The following is a 24,350-nucleotide window of genomic DNA, read 5'->3' as shown; positions in this document are numbered from 1 at the left end:
CTGAAATATAAAGTATGCAACAGTGTGAATAAATGGTAGGCCTTATCAAGTGCTTTATTTTATATCATGGTTATAATAGAAATTCCAAAATATTATGCAAAGGTGATTTAATAGGAATTCAGAAATAAAAATACATTGAAGGTGCAAAAAAAACCTGCTGAAAGCTCCCTGCAGCCGCGTACCTCATCTTTCCATCACCACTCGTCTTTTCTTAGCCGGTCCCTTTGAGTAATCAAAACAGAAATATGTACATGAACCATTAAGAGCACTGGGGGCATTCTTGCCCCCCCCCCCCCCCCCCCAGAGCACCATTTGGCTTTCCAACCACCTCCTTTGGTCAAGCCTACCTATGCCTATTCAATTATGCATAAGGAGGCCGATCTTTAGGTAGGCGTGACCGAAGGAGGTGGAGGGCGGGCCAAATGGTGCTCTGGAGGGCCAAGGATAGCCTCCAATGCTGCTAAAGGACTCCATATTTGTTTGATTAAAGTTATTCATTTGCATGATCCTGCAGTGGGTGATCCCCCCATTTATTGACAACCTTTCCCATATGACTGTGTAGCTGTCAATCACTGAGTAGGACCGCCAACTGGACTCATATGCCCAGAACGATCAAGGGCATAGTAAATAAAACACAAATTATATGGAATATTTTCTCATAAAACATATCAATCTGCTCAGCATCTCTTCCTCTATAACACTATGCCCCACATGTTAAATGTGACAGGTTCCCTTTAACTTATCTGCAGAATCCACATAAGAAAAAAGATTAAAAAACATTGAAAACAAATAAAGGTGGATTTTTACAGCTCATAAAATCATTGATCGTAGTAGTACTTTTCCTCAGTTACTCCAATATATATCATTTAGGACATGTAACTTTGTGTATTAGTTTTCAGTGAAGTGTCCAGAAAAACAAATGAGAGGACAGAAGAACAATGACAACTTTGGCATTTTAAAAGCAATGCAGCGTGTGATTTCCTATGGCTGCAGGCGACTATAATTGGCAGCCAGATCCTCCGTGCTTGTTCTGCAGTTATTATTTCGCCTTCGCTCTTGCTGAAAACACTGGTTTGGTTACTTTGTTATTAAAAGTGATAAAGAAAGAAATCTCACAGTGAGAATTATTGGGAAATGATAACATTATTCTTAGTATAGAATGAAGAATGTGGCCCCCGAGGCCTTGGTGATCATTGAAGGATCGACAACAGCTCGGCTCTATATGTTTGTCACTTGATGTATGTATATTTATATGGTAACTGGCACATCAGGAAGACATTATGGTGGGAAAGGTTCGATGGACTTCATGATAGGCATTCCTAAGCAACACATAAGGAAAACAGGATTCCAGCATGTCTACAGTGAGGAAGGAAGATTCTTCCACAATCTGAAATACAAGCAAACACAAAAGTAGTTAGACATAACAATGACATGTAATATCTTTGTAAGAACTCATTATGCTAAAGAATTTTCTAAAGCTTTTCTATTTTCTATTTACCTTCATAGAAAATCTATGAGAGCCGGTCACACATGGACATCTACATGGTCAGATCCTCTAAAAAATCCTACAGGTTGCTTATCTGTTTTGCTGCAAAGGGCACAGTCACTTTACTTTGTATTATGTTTGCGGTAATATTATACACCCCTACTTTTTAGTACAATTATTTTCTTAGTACTATTTTTTGCCCTAGGTGTGGTTAGTGAACTTTCATAGAGGTCATTCTATAGGTAATATGGCGCTGAGCTGATCTCCTGTATAGTTCTGATCATCCAATGTAAAGGTATAAAGATAAGCTACTCATCAATTTCTATCTGAGTGCAGTATAGTAAATATCAGCTCAGATCTACTTTTCCTGCATATACAGTAAGATCTGAATGGACAACTACTGTATATAACTATAATCCAGCCTAGACCAGAAAACTAGCCTTTTAGGAGAACAGCTAACCATACATATCTTGTGTGCCTAATAAAAAAATCCAGGCTTGGGTTTATTTAATTTACTGCTATAAAGGGAGAAAACACATGATCAGGTTGCATTGCAATTTCCAATACTGTAATGAAATTCTTTCATTACATACTACTAGAAACTGATCACACAGTTACAATCCATACTAGAAAGTGCAGTTACAATCCATAATGCAACCTGATCATGTGTATTCAGCCTAATCTTGGTAGAAATGAACCAGAACTTCCCTAGCTTTCCTATGATCCTTTATATTGCCACATACAATAATTGTCTGTATAAGTTAAAGTGCTACATCCATTTCTATGTTTCCCTTTACAACTTTGCTCCCGGCCACACAGCTGCACAGCTTGTAGCCTATTCAGGAAAAACCAGTGAAGGAGACATAGTGCTAAATCAGCTCTGTAGCTACATCATTCTCAGGACCAGTGAGGGTCCCAGAGGTCAAACATCCAGCAATTATAAAACAATGGTATCTCTTAGCCTCCTGGCAATATGCCATCACTTGGAAATACCCCTTTAGACACAAACAAAAATGTCCAACCAAGAAATCTGTTAAAATGAATGTATGTGTCTACATGGTTTACTGTAGGAAGACTTAAGGCCCTATTACATGGGATGATTATCGTGTGGAAAATCATTATATCATGCAGGCAACGATAGAAAAATCACTCATGTGTCATTGATCGTTGATTTAGACTCTAAATAAATTTTAGAGCTAATCCTAAAATCATCGTTAATCGTTCACTAATTCTTCGCTAATCGTTCAATGCAATTCCACATCGTTCATTCTTTTAAAGGGATCAGATGGAGTAAACGATCATAACTAATGACTATTGTTCTGTGTGTTATGATGAATGATCCCACATTGATAATAAACGATCTAGTTTACCATCGTTAACCGTTAAAAATCGATTTGTCTAATAGGACCCTTACAGTTTTGTGCAAAAGTTGTAGGCAGGTGTGGAAAAAAAAATGGTGCAGAGTAAGAAGCCTACAATCAGGGAATTTTTATTCTGCAGCAAGGACCCCAAACATACAGCCAAAGAAGAACAAGGAACCCTGGTAGAGATAATATGGCCCCACAGAACCCTAATCTCGGCATCATCAAATCCGTCTGCATTTACATGAAGGTAAAGATGAATTTGAGCAAGTCTACAGCTAAGAAGATCTGAGCTTAGTTCTCCAAGATGTTGGGAACAAGCTCCCTGCAGAGTTTCCTTAAAATCTGTGTGCAAGTTAAAGAAGAGATCTGACGGGGGGTAAAAAAAATCATTACGGGCAGGGGGTGGGGGAAAAATAAGACACTATGCTTACCGCTCCCAGTGCCAGCACTGTGCCGCATCACGGATCTCCCAGTCCCTGCCCAATGTCATCTTCTGCCCGGGTTCCATGTCACAGACTGCTGGGATTTAACCTGCTTAGCCAATCACTGTTTTCAGTGGTGTCCCGCCCCAGTCACTGAATGGCTGAGCAGGGCATCTGGTTGGTTCGGGTCATGACGCAGCCAGCGAGAAGCTCATAAGACAGCTGGCAGGGTCCAGTATTAGTATGTGTCTCTGCGCAGGCACTGAGACAGGTATCTTTATTTATTTTTTATTTACCCCCTGCCCGTAATGATTTTTTACTTCCCCGCCAGACTTCTCCTTTAAGTTAGGTTCACACTGCGTTTTTGCAGTCCATTTAACGTATTCGTTTAATGGAAAAAAACAGATGCATTTGTTTGCATCCGTTTCAATCTGTTTTTTCTATTGACTTCCAAAAAAAAACCTGATCAAAATGGATTGGGCTTTTTTTTTCTCATTCACTTTGCATTCTGTTTATTGATAAAATAAACTATTGACACTTTTATTTTAAAAGCATTCTTACTTTGAAGCATCTTTTCCTTACCTGCACAGTACTGTATATTTAAGTCATGTTCACACAATGTAAGTTTAGTATTAATCGCGGCTGTTGTAGCTGATTTGTGCGTACGCTATTTATTGATTAGCAGCCGCACAAGCCTTACAGGTCATACAATGGAGAGTGCGGCTCCGGCCGCAATCTCCATTGTCACATTGGTGCGCCCGCATCCCAATACAGCACAAATGAAGATCATCTGTTCTGCAGTACCGGTTGGGATGATCTTCACTGACACAGAACGTCCGGGTCACAGAACAGCCAATGTATCATGCTGTGTGAACCCCGCCTTATATTGTATGGAAGAAAATCAAGATGATCTGTAATGCAGACATATAATCCAAACTAAAGTTATTATGCAAGGACTACTGGTAACACTTCTTTACCCTTGAATTATGACAAACTCTGCTAAGTCACTCGGCACTCCTAAAACATTCTACTCAGCCATGAAAACTAAGCTTGTCATAAAGACACCATAGCGTTTTGCCGCGAAGAACTTGACACTTTAATGTGTTACACACCAATAAGTTGATGGTGTAATATTGTGCAGATAATATGGTTTCCTTGAACCGTACCACAAGGTTACAATAGAAAGTATATTGAAAAAAAAAAAAAAAAAAGTAGATAGGAACACATAACAGAAGTTTGACATGTGCTGGGAATACTGAGTAATGGAACAATGATCATTGCTACATGGACGAGAATGTGCTTAATATATAACCCCTGCTGTGTATTGATGAGAAGTTGCTTGCTATATTTCCCTCTGGACCATGCATAGTCCTCAGTAAATGGGTAATAAGAATTATCATGTGTCTACATAGACAGACAAATGAAGCAAGGGTTGGTAAATATATGTATTGATTTAGACAGCTTTGGTCACTTTCATCCCTACTGTGATAATATAGAGCTGCTCAGGAACAAGCCCAAACTTCATTACGTCTGTCACAGCGAGTGCACATCAGCGCTCTGTGCAGAGGAAAACCCTCATGGAATTAGCTACGTAATCCACTAAGCTGAGAAAATCTCACAGTGCAAACAGAAAATATCAAAATTGTTTAATATATTGGAAATTATTGGTTTTAATTTTTTAAACCTTTTCCAATTTTTTTTTTTTTATTAGTTTGATGTTTAGTGGTAATCTGTTATTAGGCTAAGATGACGTTTTACACCTAAGCTGTCTTCTCTAGGCTAAATGTGGGATCACGTTTACCTAACTGAAAAATATGGTTAGGCATAGATATAGGAAAAGAACCAATAACATGACCAAAAGGCATCCTGCAGCTGCTCTGCCCTCCTCTCTCTATAGTAATTCCGTCCCAGCTTTTCTTAGCTCAGACAGTTATATAATATCTAGGGTTAGCTTTAAAGTAAATCTGTGACCCCCCTGACTGCCCACTGAGCTGGCAGCACCATTGGATAGATAGAAATAAAAGTATTCAATACATATCTCACCTTTATTTAGGCTGGGGAAAGTGTCAAAGAGGTGGGGCTTATTGTTCTCTTGGCTCTAGGACTGCTACGCCTTACCATACTGTATGCCCGCCCCCTGTATAATCAGCCATGTCCACTCTGCATACAGCATAGTAAAGCATAGTGGTGCTAGGACCCAAGGAGTAATAGACTCTGCCTCTTTAAAAATATTCACAGCCCAAATACTTTCATTGATATCTAGCCAGCTGTGAAATCCGCTTAGTCAGGGGGTCACAGATTCGACTTAATGGAGTACTTAAAAAAATATAATTTTATATGCCCTATTACGTCATAAGGACATCATAGAGGATATCCATGGTTTACTACCCCCTCTACTAGCCAGAATGGATTGCCACTAATGTGCTAACATACCACAGCTCTTACTAGGCGGCTTACATAGGCAGAAACAGCTGACTGCTAAAATTTCCAGCGCAAGATGCACAATAAGCGATTGTATGTTGGGTCAGCTTTAACCTCAGAAAGGGTTGTCTTCACAAGTGTGTCTTTAAGAAATATAACTGCAAGTCACTTAAGAGGATTCTTCCTTAATAATACCCCTCTTTCCCCAGTGGCTCAATGTACTATAAAATGTTACTTTTATTCTTTTGGTTTAAAATTAGTGCAATTCACATTATTTCACGTTGCACTCATTTTAAACAAAAAGAATAAAAGTAACCTTTTATAGTACATTAAGCCACTGGGGAAAGAGAGGTATTATTGAGGAGGAATCCTCTTAAGTGACTTGCAGTTAATCTATACCTCCCGGGTAGGGCAAAGGTCCAATACTTTAATAAAACACCAGAGCAAATTGTGACATCACCAACTTTAATAAGTTCCAAGCAATAATAAAAATATGAATGTCTAAAAATATTTACAAACATATCAATGTCTGGAGTAACACAATTATTTGTTTAATTTTATACAGCATTATTGTGTTAAGACGGCCGGACACTGTGTTTTTTTGGTCCTGGATGACAATAAAGCTGTAGGCTTTGGGGTTATAACATGAAAACAACCTTTGTAGCTTTTCTGGGGCTCATATAAAATAGGGTCTAGGCAAATGTTTCCTTCATCAATTGTGGCATAAACTGCTGGACATTCCACCACGAGGCTACTGCAACATTATCGAGAAGGAATGGTGTCCGCGGAGGACCGCCCAGTGGTACCCATAAGTGTCAGAAGTGCTGACAGCAACTATAGAGGGGCAGCTATGCTCAAGTGGCCTTAGGTGGCCCGGTAAAACGACAGCCTTTGCAGATGGGCTGGACTGCAATTTTATACATGGTATATCCCTGTTAGCACTTTGTATATCCGCCAGAGACTTTTATGACTACCTTGATACTTTGAAGGATGTACAACACCAATGATATGCAATATTCTACATGAATCCCCCACCCCTCTATGACGCGGCTCCATTGATTCTAATGGAGGAGCGTTATAGAGGGGAGGGAATTCCCTCCTACTGGGGGCGGGCCGGCCCGCCTCCTGTGCTTCAGCCCCAGCCTTATACCCGTGCATAGAACGACGCCGTACACAGTAACCAGGCCATGGTTCAAAAAACGGACTGCGGCACCGGCTTCCCTGTGACGGCGCCATTCTATCCGTGGGTCAGATTAAAGAGGATGTACCTGATGGTATATCCTCTTTAAAGTTTTCTTGACAGACTATATTATCATGAGGCTCCATCTTGATAAGATTATTTCAATGTTTAGCTATTAAAGAGGTTCTCCGAAGGGATTTTTTTTTAATCAACCGATACCAGAAAGATATACAGATTTGTGGAGTATTCAGGAAGTGGTGTATTCTTTCCATCCAATTCGACACGGTGCTCGCTGCTGCCACCTCTGTCCCTGACAGGAACTGTCCAGTGTAGGAGAGGCTTTCTTTAGGGATTTGCTACTGCTTTGGACAATTCCTGACTAATATGGACAGAGGTGGCAGCAGGGAGCATTGTGCAAGTTTGGAAAGAATACATCACTTCCTGCAGGGCATAAAGCGGCTGGTAAGTCCTGGAAGACATGCATTTCCTAAATAGAAGAAATTTACAAATCTTTCTGATAACAGCTGAGTACCCCTGGTGAAATGAATGTGAATGTGAAAAAGCTGGAGTCAGAGGATTCCATAATTTTTGCTTGGAGTTGTGCACCACTATCTGTGCCTTGGCAATGTCTCAGAGTGCTCCATGGATTCTTATGCAATGCAAGTGTTGGGTGTCCCTAATTATAGTATATAATACTCTGCTCCTAATAAAATCTACATGTTATTTTCTTCAGCACAGCACATTTTCCTTCTGTCTCCTAGCAGCATCCTGGATACTCAGGAAGAAATGTCAGTGTGTTTTCATAAATCTGATTCATGTTTGATGCCATGAAGATTTTAACCTTCTCTTGTCAGAATACATTTACAGTAACTACTATGGTGAAAAAGGACAGGACATCTAGGTCATAAATCATGTCAGTTCGATGGTGATAAATTGTGAACAGTAGGGATATTTTGTAATATTGCCAAATGTGGGTAAAATGTGTTCCTGCTGTGCAGTCATTTTTATCCAGAGGAAACTTTTTGTCACTTAGACCCTATTTTGGGGTTTCTATCTTTTTCAGAAAAAATCAGGTCAGATAATCCATTACGGGCAGTGAGGCTTGACAACTATAAATTAATAAATGACCATCTTCAAGTCCCAGCAGTATGGCTAATATTCTAATAAGGTGATGGCAGGGGGTCTGGTATACCCTCTTTACAAAATGCAAGGGACATTGTATATGTGTACTGTAATACTCTTAGAAAGTACAGTGGTCCCTCATGTTACAATATTATTTGGTTCCAGGACGACCACAGTATGTAAAAAATATATATAAAAAATAAAATGAAGCCCCCTTACCTGGTGCCCAAAAGAGTAACTCATCCTGGCACAGGTAAAGAGCAGTACAGAATCTATAGTATCACATTGTACTGTAGAAAGACACTACAATCACTGCATGCACTTAGGCAATACTGGGGTTTTACCAGTAAAATTGCCACTTTTATTGGTCAAATCATCTAGTTGTGCTACAGATTCTGACTGTCTGTAGCATCGTATGTTGAGTCTGGTCTCAAGTTACGATGGCCCAGAAATGACCATTGTATGATGAAAATATTGTCAACTGAGGCCATTGTAACTTGAGGGATGACTGCATTGTCACCAGATGTGCACCAGATATGTCTTTCTGTTATTATGTGGCAGAAATTAAACTGGGATAGAGACTGATTCTCCTTGTCCAGCTAGTTGGGACTCTTTGGGACAATACAGTCATTGTTATTCTGCTAAAGAAGGCTCTTTAGGGCAATGGGGGAAAAAAGTGAAATAGCTGTCCTGTCTCTCTAGCACCACCTGTAGCTGTCTTTACATTGTCGGACATTAAAGGGGAACTTGGGCGCTAAATAAATATAGAAAATATTCTCACCCACCCCTGAAAGTACTGCAGTTTATTATTGCCATCATCTCCATTGTCACTGGCCTTGCTGCCATTTTGTAACAATGCATCACATAATATATTCCAAGACAGAGGCTTGAGGCTGGCCTAACTTCTATCTATTAGTTAGGCCAGCCCCCTGCAATATGAATGACTATAGGAGGGGTTATTCCCATCTAGGCACAAGGTAAAGTCATAGTTTGCTAATTTATATGCAGATGAACATCAATACTAAGATCAATAGTCACTCATAATATAATGAAAACTATCAAATAGAATGGCTCTGGGATTGTTTTGCTGCCAATGATGAGTGCCAAATGTAGAACATGTATACAGGGAGCAGTAATTTCTATACAGTACCTATAGGCTATAAAATTATTTTTGTACGTACACAGACACAGTCACATCTCCTGAGTATTTCTGTGAATCCACCTAGCGTTCATGTTTGCCATTTTCTGTATATTCTTGCCTGTAAAAACACAATGTTCTGGTGGACCGTTCCTCCGCATTGGGTTTTAGGGACTCTGGCAGGGAAAATTAAGGATCTTCTGCCTCTTACTATTTTCCTAAGCATGGCTGTGGGGGCTCGCACATTAGCTCTTAACTTGTGCTACCTCCTACAGTATCAGCGCTGTCCAGTCTCATTAATGGCACCGACCCTCTGCAGGCATTTGCATTTAAATTGCTTTTGCCTGTAAATCTCTATGCACTTCCCGAATATAAATCTGGAAAGCTAGAAGTGATATAGGAAAAGAAATTTTGAGTGGAAAGAGAAGACAAGGCATAAATCATTGGAGGAAAGAACAGAGAGCAAGTTGGTGTCACCACACAACAATAATTAATATATGAATGTTAATTAAAATACCGGCAATTGAATCTCTGACAAGTAAATTGATATATAACTTAAACAGTTGGTATGTTACATATTCTAAGTCCCCATGTCCTATCGTGACCAAACCCTCCTGGGAAGAACTACTTTTAAATTCTGATAGAGACATACATACGCATATACTTAAAGGGGTTGTCCGGCGAAAAAAAATTATTCACAGAATAACACACATTACAAAGTTATACAACTTTGTAATGTATGTTATGTCTGTGAATGGCCCCCTTCCCCGTGTTTCCCCCCACCCACGCTAGACCCGGAAGTGTGGTGCATTATACTCACCGCATGTCGTGTCGTCCACGGTCTCCGATCGTCAGCAGTGACGTCTTCTTCGGGAGCTTGGCGGATCTTCCCGAGTGCCGGCCGCCCTCTGCAGCGTCATCCGAAGCTCAGCCGCGATTGGCTGAGCATAACTGTGCTCAGCCAATCGCGGCTGAGCGGCTGATGACGCGGCCACGTCATCAGCTGCTCAGCCGCGATTGGCTGAGCACAGTTATGCTCAGCCAATCGCGGCTGAGCTTCGGATGACGCTGCAGAGGGCGGCCGGCACTCGGGAAGATCCGCCAAGCTCCCGAAGAAGACGTCACTGCTGACGATCGGAGACCGTGGTCGGCACGCGACAGGTAATGTATAGCGCACCACACTTCCGGGTACACGGGTGGGGGTGGTGGGACACGGGGAAGGGGGCCATTCACAGACATAACATACATTACAAAGTTGTATAACTTTGTAATGTGTGTTATTCTGTGAATAATTTTTTTTCGCCGGACAACCCCTTTAAGGTCATTCCTAAATAGGTACAAAAACAGAAACTCTTCAAAACTTTTCTTTACAAGCTTTTGAGAAAGTTGCAATTCTTAGAAAGTACAAGACAATTTGATAAAAAGTTTTCCTTCTCACCTCCTAAGATTCATAATATTTTTATTTTTCCACTGACAACCCTGTACTGTATAAAAGGTTATTGTAAAAGTTAAACTTTTTACTGACGTTTCATTTTACCACTTAAAGGAGAAGTTCAGGCAAAATGCATTTTTTAACATGTTATTACATAAGGAAAGTTAGACAAATTTCTAATCTACACTAATTATAGGAAATGCACATAAAGTAGATGAGACAGGCTTCAATCCCCCCCCCCCAAAAAAAAAAAAAACGTGACGTCACGAATCAGAGCAGGGCTGGGTGTAAATCCTTTGAAGCATCCAGCAGGGGGCGCAGTGTATAGAGAAATTACATAGTAAGAATAACTATATTGCAAGTGCCAACAGCCCTATCCACACCACATAGGATGCTTTATGGGAGAGGAGAGGGCGGGGACACACTGCATCACATGAGGATATGCACCTCCTCGCAGTGAGGTTTGGGGGGCACCTGGTGGAAGGGGGTGTTTGGGGGTAAGCTATGGGGTCCTTGGGGGGGGGCTCGGGTCTGAGGTCTGCTGACGTTGGGGGGCAGCCACACTACAGGTGCCAGCAGGCCCCCCGTGCGACAACAGACCCCATACCAGCACCCCCCCCCCCAAGGACCCCTGAGCTTACCCCAGCATACCCCCTTCCCCCGGGTGCCCCCCGAACCACACAGAGAGGAGGAGTATATCCTCCTGTGATGCGGCGTGTCTCCGTTCTCTCTCTCCTCTCCCGTACTGCACCTGGACAAGAGAGAGAAAGAGCAGGAAAATGCCGCATCACAGGAGGACATGCACCTCCTTGCAGTGTGGTTCGGGGGGCACCTGGTAGAAGGGGGTGTTTGGGGGTAAGCTATGGGGTACTTGGGGGGTGCTTCTCTGGGGTCTGCTATCACACAGGGGGACGGCGGGAGCAGCTGCACTACAAGTGCCAGCAGCCCCGTCCTATGAGCCATGGACGGGGGTGCTGGAACTTCTGATGGGGGTAGTTTAGGGGCCTTTAGGGGGTGGGGGTGTTCACTAGGGGGCTGCTGGCACGGGGGCAGCTGCACCACAAGTGCCAGCACCCCCATCCTTTGTGCCGTGGATGGGGCTGCTGGCACTTGTGATATAGTTATTTTTACTACGTAATTTCTCCATACACTGCACCTCCTGCTGGACGCTTCATAGGAATTACACCCAGCCCTGCTCTGATTCGTGACGTCACAGTTTTTTAGGAAAATTAAAGCCTGCCTGATCGTGTAAATTGAGGGAAATAGCACTTTATGTGCATTTCCCACAATTAGTTTATATTAGAAATTTGTATAACTTTCCTTATGTACAGTCATGTCCAAAAGTTTTGAGAATGATACAAATATAAATTTTTATAAAGTCTACTGCTTCCATTTTTAAAATGGCAATTTGCATATACTCCAGAATGTCATAAACAGTGATCAGCTTAACCCCTAGGCGACCTAGGACGTACCGGTACGTCCCGAAAGTCTGTCCCCACACGACCCTAGACGTACCGGTACGTCCTGAGCTATGAAGCGCGCTCCGTTAAAGCGTGTCACCGTTAATGACACGTTGCAGCGATTGCGATTGATTTATGTCTAGTCCTTTGTTTCTTTTTTTGGTCTACTGTGGTTCATATCTAAACATTTAGTGGCACCCCGTTTTCCTATTTATTTTTTGGTAGAGCCACCTGCTTTGTGTTTTCAGTCAGTCAACAATCTATAGCATCATCAAGAACTTCAAGGAGAGAGGCTCCATTGTTGCCAAAAAAGGCTCCAGGGCGCCCAAGAAAGACCAGCAAGCGCTAGGACCATCTCTTAATGGTGCGTTCACACCTACAGGATCTGCAGCTGATTTTCTGCAGCAGATTTCATTTAAATAACTGAACACAGCATCAAATCAGATCCTGTAGGTGTGAACGCACCCTAAGGGTACAAACCCACACACCGTATACACCACAGATACGCAACAAATACGCAGCAAATACGCAGCAGATTTGTTGGTACAGATTTGATGCTGTGTTCAGTTATTTAGACCTAATCTGCTGCGTATTTGCTGCGTATTTGCTGCGTGTTTGCTGCGTGTTTGCTGCGTATCGCAGCAGTAAATACGCTGCTTATACGGTGTGTGGGTTTATACCCTAAAAGTGTTTCACCTGCGGGATCGGCTACCAGCAGTGCAGAGCTTTCTCAGGAATGGCAGCAGGCAGGTGTGAGTGCATCTGCACGCACTGTAAGACGGAGACTCTTGGAGCAAGGCCTGGTCTCAAGGAGGGCAGCAAAGAAGCCACTTCTCTCCAGAAAAAACATCAGGGACAGACTGATATTCTGCAAAAGGTACAGGGAGTGGACTGCTGAGGACTGGGGTAAAGTCATTTTCTCTGATGAATCCCCTTTCCGATTGTTTGGGACATCTGGAAAACAGCTTATTAGGAGAAGATGAAGTGAGCGCTACCACTAGTCTTGGGTCATGCCAACTGTAAAGCATCCTGAAACCATTCATGTGTGGGGTTGCTTCTCAGCCAAGGGAATCGGCTCTCTCACAGTCTTGCCTAAAAACACAGCCATGAATAAAGAATAGTACCAAAATGTCCTCCAAGAGCAACTTCTCCCCACCGTGCAAGAGCAGTTTGGCGATCAACAATGCCTTTACCAGCATGATGGAGCACCTTGCCATAAAGCAAAGGTGGTAACTAAATGGCTCAGGGAACAAAACATAGAGATTTTGGCTCCATGGCTTGGAAACTCCCCAGATCCTAATTCCATTGAAAACTTGTGGTCAATCATCAAGAGACGGGTGGACAAACAAAAACCAACAAATTCTGACAAAATGCAAGCATTTATTGTGCAAGAATGGACGGCTATCAGTCAGGATTTGGTCCAGAAGTTGATTGAGAGCATGCCAGGGAGAATTGCAGAGGTCCTGAAGAAGAATGGTCAACACTGCAAATATTGACTTGCTGCATTAACTCATTCTAACTGTCAATATAAGCTTTTGTTACTCATAATATGATTGAAATTATATTTCTGTATGTGATAAAAACATCTGACAAGCACACATAAAAACCAGAGGGCAGCAGATCATTTGAAAATATAATATTTGTGTAATTCTCAAAACTTTTGGCCATGACTGTAATAACATATTAAAAATACATTTTGCCCGGAGTTGTCCTTTAACATACAGGGTTGGATCAAGTGCCTTTAGCTCGGTGTTCAGCTGAGCTGTCCATTGTGCTGAACACAAAGTTGGAGGCTCTGGATCCAATGGCTATAAACTTATGATAACTTTTGAACCACAAGAGATATTGCAAATCTGATGGTGATGGATTTCAGAGACAATAATATGCTACATGACAACCTTCCCATTGGAAAAATGTGCCCTTGATCCAAAATGGCGGCTTTTATAATGGCGGGCAGCCTAAAAGATACACTGCTTCACTCATCACTTACTAGGGAATTCAGGTATAACATTTTCTCTTTTGTTTCTAGAAAAAAGTCCTGAGACTTTTGACTCACTCTGTATTACAATGTCAATCAAATAATAATAATAATAATAATAATAATAATAATAATAATAATAATAATAATAATATTAATAATAAAAATCAACAACAACAACAACAACAATCTAATAATACAATTAATAATAATAAAAACAACAACAACAACATTGGGAAAAACAAACTGTGCACTGTGTTCTGATTTCTACTTTTTTTATTATTTCTATTTTTTTACCTTTAGAGCTACCTAGATGTGTGACTTTTTATAACTTTTTATAACATGTCTTTTTTGCTTACGCAGTTAATTTTGTTAGATCAATAACATTATATTTTAATAGTTCAGACAATTATACATGCAGCAGTACCAATTATTTTTTTCGTGTTTATATACCAGATCAGCGGCGGCTACTGCACCTCTGTTAATCTGGAAGTTGAGATCTCCATGGATACGGACACACCCTATGAGACCATAGTGCGCACGACCCCCACTGTATCAGAGTGGGGGGTCGAACGCATCACAGTTGAGTGATCGGTGTGATATTGGAGTGGCTGCCAATCTGCATGTTAAAACATTTTCTCCATAGGTCTTTTTTTTTTAATGTGTTTAGCTTTACCTCTACAGCCTCTTGAGTGTGCTGTATGAGTTCTTTTTTCTCGCTACACTCTCTACAAAGTACCTTGTATCTGTTCTATGTATGTACAAACTTTATGGGCTGCCCTCCAAAGATACCCCCCCCCCCCCTTCAGACTTAGGGCTTATTTCCATGTCCCCTAATTTGCTACAGAAGGGGAAGCCCTGTAATGGAGTGTTTCCCCGCCCGGTATGATGTATCAATCTCCAGGGCACTGTAGTGACACAGCAGCATGGCTCTGTCATTACACTGCGGTGGAGATTCAAAGAGTTTCCCTGCTCTCTGCATATTATTGATACATGATGCCGGGTGGGGAAACACTCTACAGGACTTCCTGTATTATACGGGATGTGTGTCAAAGCCCTAACTTATCTTTTCTCTCTCCAAGTAGCAGTTAAATTATAGAAAATTTTAAATGAAAACTATGTAAAAAATTGCTTCATTTTGCATAAAGGAACAAATAATTAAAATATAATAATAAAAAAAAATCAATGTAGGGGTGTCCATAGTCCTGACTATATATAATACACCTTCCTCACCCAGTTTGGGCATTTATGACTAGCAGACTGGCTAACGGCTTGCTAGACATTATGATTAATTGAGTGAGTTTAATAGTTCGCTACTGGTGAATTAAGGATAGAAATAGGTAATTCAGTACTTGTATAGTATTCTACGGCCTAGCATATCAGTCACTCGGGTGTAACAAATGGTAGTTAGAGATGAGCGAACCTCGAGCATGAGTCGATCCGAACCCGAACTTTCGTCATTTGATTTGCGGTGGCTGCTGAAGTTGGATAAAGCCCTAAGGCTATGTGGAAATCATGGATATAGTCATTGGCTGTATCCATGTTTTCCAGACAACCTTAGAGCTTTATCCAAGTTCAGCAGCTCCAGCTAATCAAATGCTGCACGATCGGGTTCGGATGGACTCAAACCCGAACCCGGTTCGCTCATCCCTAATGGTAGTCAATGGTCCTCCAAGTTTTGTAATGTGTGTACTATTACTGACGGGCAATGCCTTTTCTGTCTCTCTTTAGTGTATGTGCTAGGATAGTCTCCTGCTTTACACATTTGATATTCTTAGAGTGTCCCTTTATCATACATCTAGCCAATATATATTTGCCTACTTTATACTGAAAGTGTAGCTGTTGTTTTTTTAATAGGAGTCAATGGCAGACAAAAGCAGCTGTCTATGCGTATAATTGCAAATGCCTGGTTTGGCGGAGTATTTCTCGTGTGATGCAAACACTGTCTTATCTGAAAGACGATTCAGATGAGCAAAAGCATTTTCCTCCTGCCTATGTACCCGCTAATCCTATTATTACTGAGATGGTGCTTTCCCCTTGTGATTTTGTGAAAGTTAAAATAAAATAACCTAATCCTTTCCTCATTGGCGGAAAGCCAGTAAACAAACTCCCGGAGTGCCTTGTTGCTGTGACAGCCGCATGAAGCATCTTTACGGAAGATGTTATTGTAGATTAGCCACATACCCTGCCAATAGGGTGCAGGCAAGCTTAATACTTACAAGATGAAGGAGAAGTAAAACAGACTCTCGGTTCTTGTTTTTTACTTTGTCTGTGTCTTCCCCGAGGCGCAGCAGCATCCCTGATGCCATCTGAAACATGAACACACAAGAACAATGAAGGAAGACTGCAGTTCTCTGATCACTTAATAAGTGCCATTTAAGATTACTATTGTTATTATTATTATTAGTAGTAGTAATAGTATTATTATTATTATAATACATCCATTTTTATGGATAAGAATTTAATATTTGTAATTTAAGGTTATTTTTATCACAATTCACGTCTCTTTGTATAGTGAAAAGGAACATTCTAGATAGAACAAGTATTTCTTTATATAGTGGGAAGACGCTGGAGATGCTTGAAGCGGGCAAGTGCTCAGCAAAGGGGAAATAAAAGATGTAGAATTTCCTATTACTACATTGTTGAGTTGTGATTGTGAATCTAGAGCGAGCTGTTTATTTGGCTGCTTGTTTCAGCTGTTCAGTATTACTTCTGACTTCCCTATAAAACATTTTTTCAGTGGTGAGAGGGAAATAAGCAGCTGCCAGAGCCCTCAGGCAAAGGCTTATCTCCCACGGACATAGGATTAGCATGTTGGGATGGTTTCTCCTTTTCCCAAACATCTGCTGTCAGGGACTTCCCTCCGATGCAAGTTAGATTGTTGGCCAATCCTGCCATAATCTCCTAGAGCTGACAACAATGATCTAATGTGTATGGCCAGTAAGAGGTACACACATTTTAGAGAATAAAATTTCTATAGTAAGTCTACAGAAAGCCACATCATCAAATCTTCCCCAAATTAGTGGGATTTTAGTTGTGATTTCCCTCTGGAAATACTAGATTGTCAATAAAAGCAGTAGATTCATCTTACCAATCCTTTGCAAGTCTCTATTTTCCAACCTATAAGTGTTGACACATGTGAAACTTGCAGCCTGTGACTGCCTCAAGTGGTTACATGTTGAAACAGATTATCAGTGGAGGAAATAAAGGGATCAAAAAGGCCTCAACATGTGTCAGGAGATCACAAAGGCGAGTACACAGTTTTGTTTAAATTTGAAATAACTAATTGCATCAACAGATTTAACTGTGGATTCAAAGGCAATTTGTAACAAAATTCAATTTTCTCCATCCCTACTGAATTTAACCAAATAGAAAAATCTTTTACTATTTGGATACTTCTTTAACTACGCGTACCATGGTACGGATACAAAGGTTGGGGTGCCAGTTTACATATTTGATTCACTCTTGCTGAATTTAAAGGGGAAATACAAAACAAAAATTTATTATTTTTTCCCAATAAAATTTGGCATTCTGTAGATTTAAAACCACATGTAAAACTTCACTTGCTGCAGCACCATTTCTATCTCAAATTTGGGTGTGGTTTAACATAGGCTCCATTTACTTCAATGGAACGGAGTTATAAAAGTCCACCCAAGCTAGAGACTGGAGTGGTACTGTTTCTGAAAGAAAGCAGCCATGTTTTTCTAAGCCTGGATAACCCCTTTAAGCTTTTAAAGGGTACCTCTTATTGCCCAGCAGGATACCCTTTCATTTTTGCATTGTAATACACTTACAATGCAAGTCTATGGGGCTTCTGCAGTTCTGTATACCGCTCAATTTAGGGGTGGCCTACAGACCTGCCAGGGGGTTGAAAGTAAATCCTGCTGGGCAATCCAAATGAGAAGTACCCTTTAGCTTCCTGAATTGGTGACTATACCATGTATAACCATAGATCCAGTGAGAAGTTTACTAAGCAAATTAAACCAAAAAGATAGGTAAATATATTAGATTTTTATATTTCCAACCAGGCTGAGCAGATAACAAGTCAGGTTTTATTAATACAAAACTTCTTCGTGCACTTCATAGCCTACAGTAGCATTAGAACATCCACTGTTTCTAATTTAATACAAATAAGAGTAGTCATCCGCAAAAGTTAAATAGCTTTTACACTTTCTTATCATAGGGACATTAAAAGTATTTTCAAAATGTTTTGTAGCTAAAAAATAATAATCTGCTTGGCTTGTTACAAATGTCACAGAATCATTCACTCAAACACAATAATGCATGAATTAAGACGGAATTATTTCCCAAATAGAAAGCTTCTTCATGCAGAAAAAAAAGCCAGATTTTAGGCACAAATTATTGCCAGGAAATTTAATACAACTATTATTGTTCTGTCACTGTAATCAGAAATTCTAGCAGGAGATTAGAACGTGTCATAATTGATTCTCAGCTGTGAGCTTATTGTTTCATGGTAACTTGTCAGCGCAATATTTCTCTAGAAAAATAATATGTAAAAGGGAATTTAGCCGAATCAACTAGATTCAAAATATTAGCTGTGAATGAATCAATCAGCAATGATTAATGGCTAGGAAGGGCTTGTGTTCGGCATTCACTCAAATACTGTGAGACTACTTTTTTTTTTTCATCCACTAACCGGTTGTTCAAAATAAGTACAATGTAGGAGAGTTACTCAGCAAAACGCACAAGAAGTCTAGTATAAATTATGTAAAAAAAAAAGTGGTGTGTGCCTAATTTACTTATGTTAAGGTGGCCTGGCCATAATCCTTCTATAATTGATGGCCGAATGATCGTCTAGCCATCAGTTATCTCTCCTGTCTGGCCCCCATCTCCCCTTGCACATGACTTCTGCTTATCTCTCCCAGAAAAATTGGATCAGGCAGTGATTTTTCATCATCATGCCTGACCCTTATTAACACCAACATCCTCTGTTGGTGGACAGTTGGGGGGAGCCACATTCACCTTATTCTGACAGCCAAGCCTGCCGCTATTTAAGGGTATGGCCAATTAAAGAATAAGCTGTATGGGGGCCCTTTACCCCTTCTTTAGTAATGGAATGTATCAAAGTGATTGTGGGGCTATGAGGAATAATAAAATGCAACAAATTGTTGGTAGCATGCACCAAAGGATGGTTACACCTTCCATCTAACCTGCCAAATTTATCATGTAGCTTTGTGTCATTGTGACATTTGGCAAGTTTTGGCCTGACTAGTATAGTTTTATCCTGTCTAACTCCATTACTCTATTAATAAATCTGCCTCATTGTGTACAATAACATGTCTGATAATGGTATACTAGTGTTATGAATCTATATTTAAGGGGTACTCCGGCAAAAATCTTGTTCTTTCAAATCAACTGGTTTTATAAAGTTAAATAGATTTGTAATTTACTTCTAATTAAATATCTCAAGTCCAGTCCAAGTCCAATATCTTCCAGTACTTATTGGCTGCTGTATTTCCTGGAGGATGCAGTGGATTCTATCCAGTTTGACACAGTGCTCTCTGCTGCCACCTCTGTTCATGTCGGGAACTGTCCAGAGCAGTAGCAAATGCACATAGAAAACCTCTCCTGCTCTGGACAGTTCCTGACATGGCAGCAGAGAGCACTGTGCACATTGAAAAGAATGCACCACTTCCTGCAGAACATACAGCAGCTGATAACTATGTTAAAACTTGAGATTACAAATCTATATAACTTTCTGAAACCAATTGATTTGAAAGAAAGAGATTTTCACCAATTAAGCTATTTATAGGGGCACCATAAACTATAGTATGTAAAAACTATATTTATTTTAAAAGCCACTGACATAAATATTTATAATACTGCTAATATAATACAATGACAACTGTGACATCCATAATACACCCATAACAGTGCTCCTGTTTGAGTATCAGCCTCCATATTGTGTACCTCCATATTAGTGGCAGCCAGAGAATCTCCAAGTCCACACTTCCTTAAGACCCATTTGTACATGGATCGATTATCGCTAATGAGTGTTCCTAGAAACACTCAATTAGCCAATAATCAGCCAGTGTAAAAGTTTCAGATATCAGCCAATGAGCAAGCAAACGGGTGATTTGATATTTTGTGCAGCTAGTAAAATTTAATGTTATTGGATGCACATCTCTCTGTGTAAATGGGAGTTGTGTGGCCGATAACAATGAATGTTAATAGCCACACAAACAATACAGCAAACTATTTATCATGCCTTATAAAGGCACTGCAAGCGAGTGCCAATCTCACTGATCAGTGCTCATTTACATCTACACATGGCCACATGTAGAGCCATGTGAAAGGACCCTTACAGGGGCTAAGGGTGAAGAGTCACATATCCCTTACACCAGACGTGTCAAACTCAGGCCCTCCAGCTGTTACAAAACTACAATTCCCATCATGCCTGGACAAGTTACGTGTCTGAAAGCAAAAAAAAAAAAAAAAAAATTAAATCTCCAATTTCCATCCTTTTAGATGCTTAGCCCGATATTTAAAGTCAATACAATAAAAAAAAAAGACTCTATTTTTCCTTAACCCCTTGAGGACCGGCGAATTTCCATTTTTGCACTTTTGTTTTTTCTCCTAGTGTTTAAAAGGCCATAGCACTTGCAATTTTTCCCCTAGAGACCCTTATTTTTTGCACCACTAATTATACTTTGCAATAACAGGCTTAATCTTTGAATAAATAACGCTGCGAAACCAGAAAAAATTAAGTGTGTGGTGAAATTGAAAAAAAGAAGCATTTTTTTTTTTTATTTGGGGAGGTTACGTGTTTACGCGGTTTGCCCTAGGGTAAAACTGACTTGTTGTGCATGTTCCTTAAGTCAGTACGATTACAACGATATGTAACTTGTGTAACTATTATTTTATTTGATGGCTTTTAAAAAATTAAAACCTTTTTTAAAAAATAAATGTTCCTTAAAATTACTCTATTCCCATAGCACGATACCAAATATGTTTAATTGTTTATTTTTATTTATAAAATGGGAAAAGGGAAGTGATTCCAACTTTTATTAGTGGAGGGGATTTTTTTATTAAGAAAAAAACCTGGAGGACTTCTAGTATCACTACTCTGATCTCTCATTGAGATCTATGCAGCATAGATCGATGACATCAGTGTTCTATTTCTTTCAGCTGCTGCAGCTTAAAGGGGTAGTGCGGCGGTAAACAATTATTCACAGAATAACACACATTACAAAGTTATACAACTTTGTAATGTATGTTATGTCTGTGAATGGCCCCCTTCCCCGTGTCCCACCACCCCCGTCCGTGTACCCGGAAGTGTGGTGCGCTATACATTACCTGTCACGTGCCGACTCGTCTCCGATCTTCAGTCAGCGATGTCGTCTTCAGCCGAAACCCTCCGTCCGTCCTGAGTGCCGGCCGCCCTCTGCCGCGTCACTGTGCTCAGCCAATCGCGGCTGAGCAGCCGATGACGCGGTCGCGTCATCAGCTGCTCAGCCGTGATTGGCTGAGCCAAACTGTGCTCAGCCAATCGCGGCTGAGCATCTGATGACGCTGAAGAGGGCGGCCGGCACACAGGACGCCCGGAGGGATTCGGCCCGGCCGTCCGAAGACGACATCGCAGACTGAAGATCGGAGACGAGTTGGCACGTGACAGGTATGTATAGCGCACCACACTTCCGGGTACACGGGTGGGGGTGGTGGGACACGGGGAAGGGGGCCATTCACAGACATAACATACATTACAAAGTTGTATAACTTTGTAATGTGTGTTATTCTGTGAATAATTGTTTACCGCCGCACTACCCCTCTAAAGCAATAGAATGCCGAGACGGCATCTGTGCCATTATGGTGCAGACCCCAGCCTGGGACAGATTCCGTCACAGGAGGGCGATCCCTCCCACTAGACACCAGGGTTGTGGAAAATATGCATTTTAAATGAAGCTGTCAACTTTGATCAGACCTTGCCAGCTAATTGCCGCAGTCCAAGGCTGCAGATAGCACCCGTGATCGCAGTGGTTCAGAGCGGGGTCGCTGCACGGCCCCACTCTGAACGCCCTTAACGACGCAAGAGCGTACTTTTACGCCCTTGGTCGTTAAGGGGTTAACAAATGTGTTCTTGATCTTTTTTTTTACATTGGCCTAGCCAGATATCCCTGCAGGGAAGGACCTAGGCAAGGGGAGGCTCCAGTAAGGTGACCACCAAACCCACCATATTAAGTGGCCCTTTCCTAATAACATGTCTATATTCACTTTAGTCCTGTCAACATCAGCAAAGCTAATGTGCACTTTACATTCATTGTCCTAACATATGCATAGTAGGTATAACTGGTGTGAAAACACTGTCAAGATTTTTATGGTAATCTATTTGACTTAAGAAAATGAGTGTGCTCTGATGTGTGTGATGTGAGCTGTGTAATGTCGCCTTCATTTTCAGATGTGCATTTTTCCAGCTCATTAAGTCTGGTTTTGTGCAATTGTTTGTACAGAGGTTTATAAGAGTCCTCTGATAACACCATTTACTGTTCATATTCTTAGGGTGTCCTGCATTTTTAATGAGTCAATGGGTCTCTTGTATCACCATGAGTATGGCAGAATATAATAATGCAGTACAAGAATTCTCGGGGAGAGAAACAAAAACTGACTGGTTCTTTCACAGCTCTAACCGAGGTTGAGCTTATACTATATAGGTGTCAGATGTTCTGTTCGAGGCCTTTGTCACAGAGTCTTACCAAACAGAAAAAAATGCAGCATGCAGGTACTGTCAGCTAACAGAGTGACAGACAAGTGAGCCCTAAACTGGCACCCAGACCTGTCTCCCTACCTACTTACCACACTCTGCCCTTAATGGCAGCGGGTAACTTGGAGACGGTCCCTGTCCTGAGTAGGTGAAAACCCTGAATGAACACCACAAGACAGACAAAACACAATAGAAAAAAGTCGACTCTCCAGGTAATTACTGACAGGTAGCAGAGGTACTGAATCACAGGCAAAAGGCAATGTCAAAACTCAAGAAAAAGTCAGGACAGGCTGCAAACAAGAAAAGTCAGAAGGTCCGGCAAGGGGTCAGAAATAACAGAATAAATCACAAAGATAGGAGCGGGGTACTCTGTGTAGGGTATATACTGCAATAACCAGAAACTACTGCAGTCCCAAAGAACAACTTATAGTGAACGAAGAGACCGGGCCAGAACTAATTGGAACAGGGCATCTGGCATAGCTGTCAGTCAGTGAGCAGAGACATGGCTGAAATAAAGAAACTGGCTGGAAGATCTGTCAGTCACAGAGACAACCAAAACCAAACAAAGCCTAATTCCGAAGTTGCCAGAAGAACTCAGCCGGTGTGTCAGATGAAACCAATAAACTAACTAGAACTGCGTTCAGACTGGAGCCAAGACAAACACTAAATAAACACAGATCATGGCCAAAAGCGCAGCCTCAGTTGTATCCTGCCCATGTGCCTGATGACCGCGCCGACATCTGATCAGCTACATTCATAACAATGCAGCATTTTCTGTCCGGGCTAATCCTGTCAAGTGAACAGAGACCATAATGGTAAACTAATGGAGACCTTTAGAGTAAGTGGGGTCCATCAAGCTCCATTGGTATCCAGCATGCAGATAACTGACTAGCTCTGTTTGCCACTGCACAGAATCAGGGATTGTCCAGTATGGTGCAAATATAAATTTTTTGTGATTTTTTTTTCTTTTGGTCTGATACCATGTATTGTGACATATGTATCAGATCAATATACAGGCTGTGTCTAATAAATGACATTGACAAGGGACATTCATACATTCCTCCCATAATGCATGCCTTCAATCTGTGACAATTTTAAAGGGGTTGTCCAGGGAGCAGAAAACAGCTGAAACCTTTTCTGCTCCCCACCACTCATTTCTTGCAATTCCAAATCACAGAAGCAAGCCTGCAGAAACATGGAGGGGACAGACACATACTGTATCTCAATCATCAATATTGCAGTGACATCATGCAGCTCTTGGAGGGATCAGCATGTTCTCCTGTCCCCTCCACGTCTCGGAAGGCTCACTACCCAGATGTGGAATTGTTGAAAACAATTTCGAAGGAGCAGATGGCTTCAGCCAACTTTTGCTCCCTGGACAACCCCTTTAAGTGTTGTTCAACATTGTTGTGGTTTCACTGCAAAATCTTAAAGAGACATAAAACTTTACAGTGAAATAATGGAGTTCTGGAATCAGGAACCTCTATTAACTCAAAATGACCTAATACGCTATTTAATATGGGTTCCGTGAACCAGACAACTGCTGATGTATTGTCAATTAACTCATAATTCTTGAACTCCTGCAGCTTACACTACAGCCACTTCAGTAACTGCTGTATCTAGTGCTT

At 41.0% G+C, this 24,350-nt stretch overlaps 1 protein-coding gene across 2 annotated transcripts in view; it reads right to left on the bottom strand.

The window, feature by feature from the left end:
• Positions 1–292: 292 nt before the first annotated feature.
• Positions 293–24,350, bottom strand: part of NCKAP1L (NCK associated protein 1 like) — a 116,081-nt gene continuing 92,023 nt past the window's right edge. For both annotated transcript variants that reach the window (XM_069970248.1, XM_069970249.1), the window contains exons 30-31: positions 16,223–16,312; positions 293–1,387 (exon numbers count right to left, since the gene is read on the bottom strand). In XM_069970248.1, the coding sequence (XP_069826349.1) occupies positions 1,268–1,387; positions 16,223–16,312 (210 nt within the window). In that variant the 3' untranslated portion in view covers positions 293–1,267. The remainder of the gene's footprint in view (positions 1,388–16,222; positions 16,313–24,350) is intronic.

The sequence above is a fragment of the Dendropsophus ebraccatus genome, chromosome 5 (assembly GCF_027789765.1).
Source record: "Dendropsophus ebraccatus isolate aDenEbr1 chromosome 5, aDenEbr1.pat, whole genome shotgun sequence".
NCBI classification, from domain to species: domain Eukaryota; kingdom Metazoa; phylum Chordata; class Amphibia; order Anura; family Hylidae; genus Dendropsophus; species Dendropsophus ebraccatus.
The sequence above is the reverse complement of the archived record's forward strand: the minus strand, read 5'-3'. Positions and strand labels throughout refer to the sequence as shown.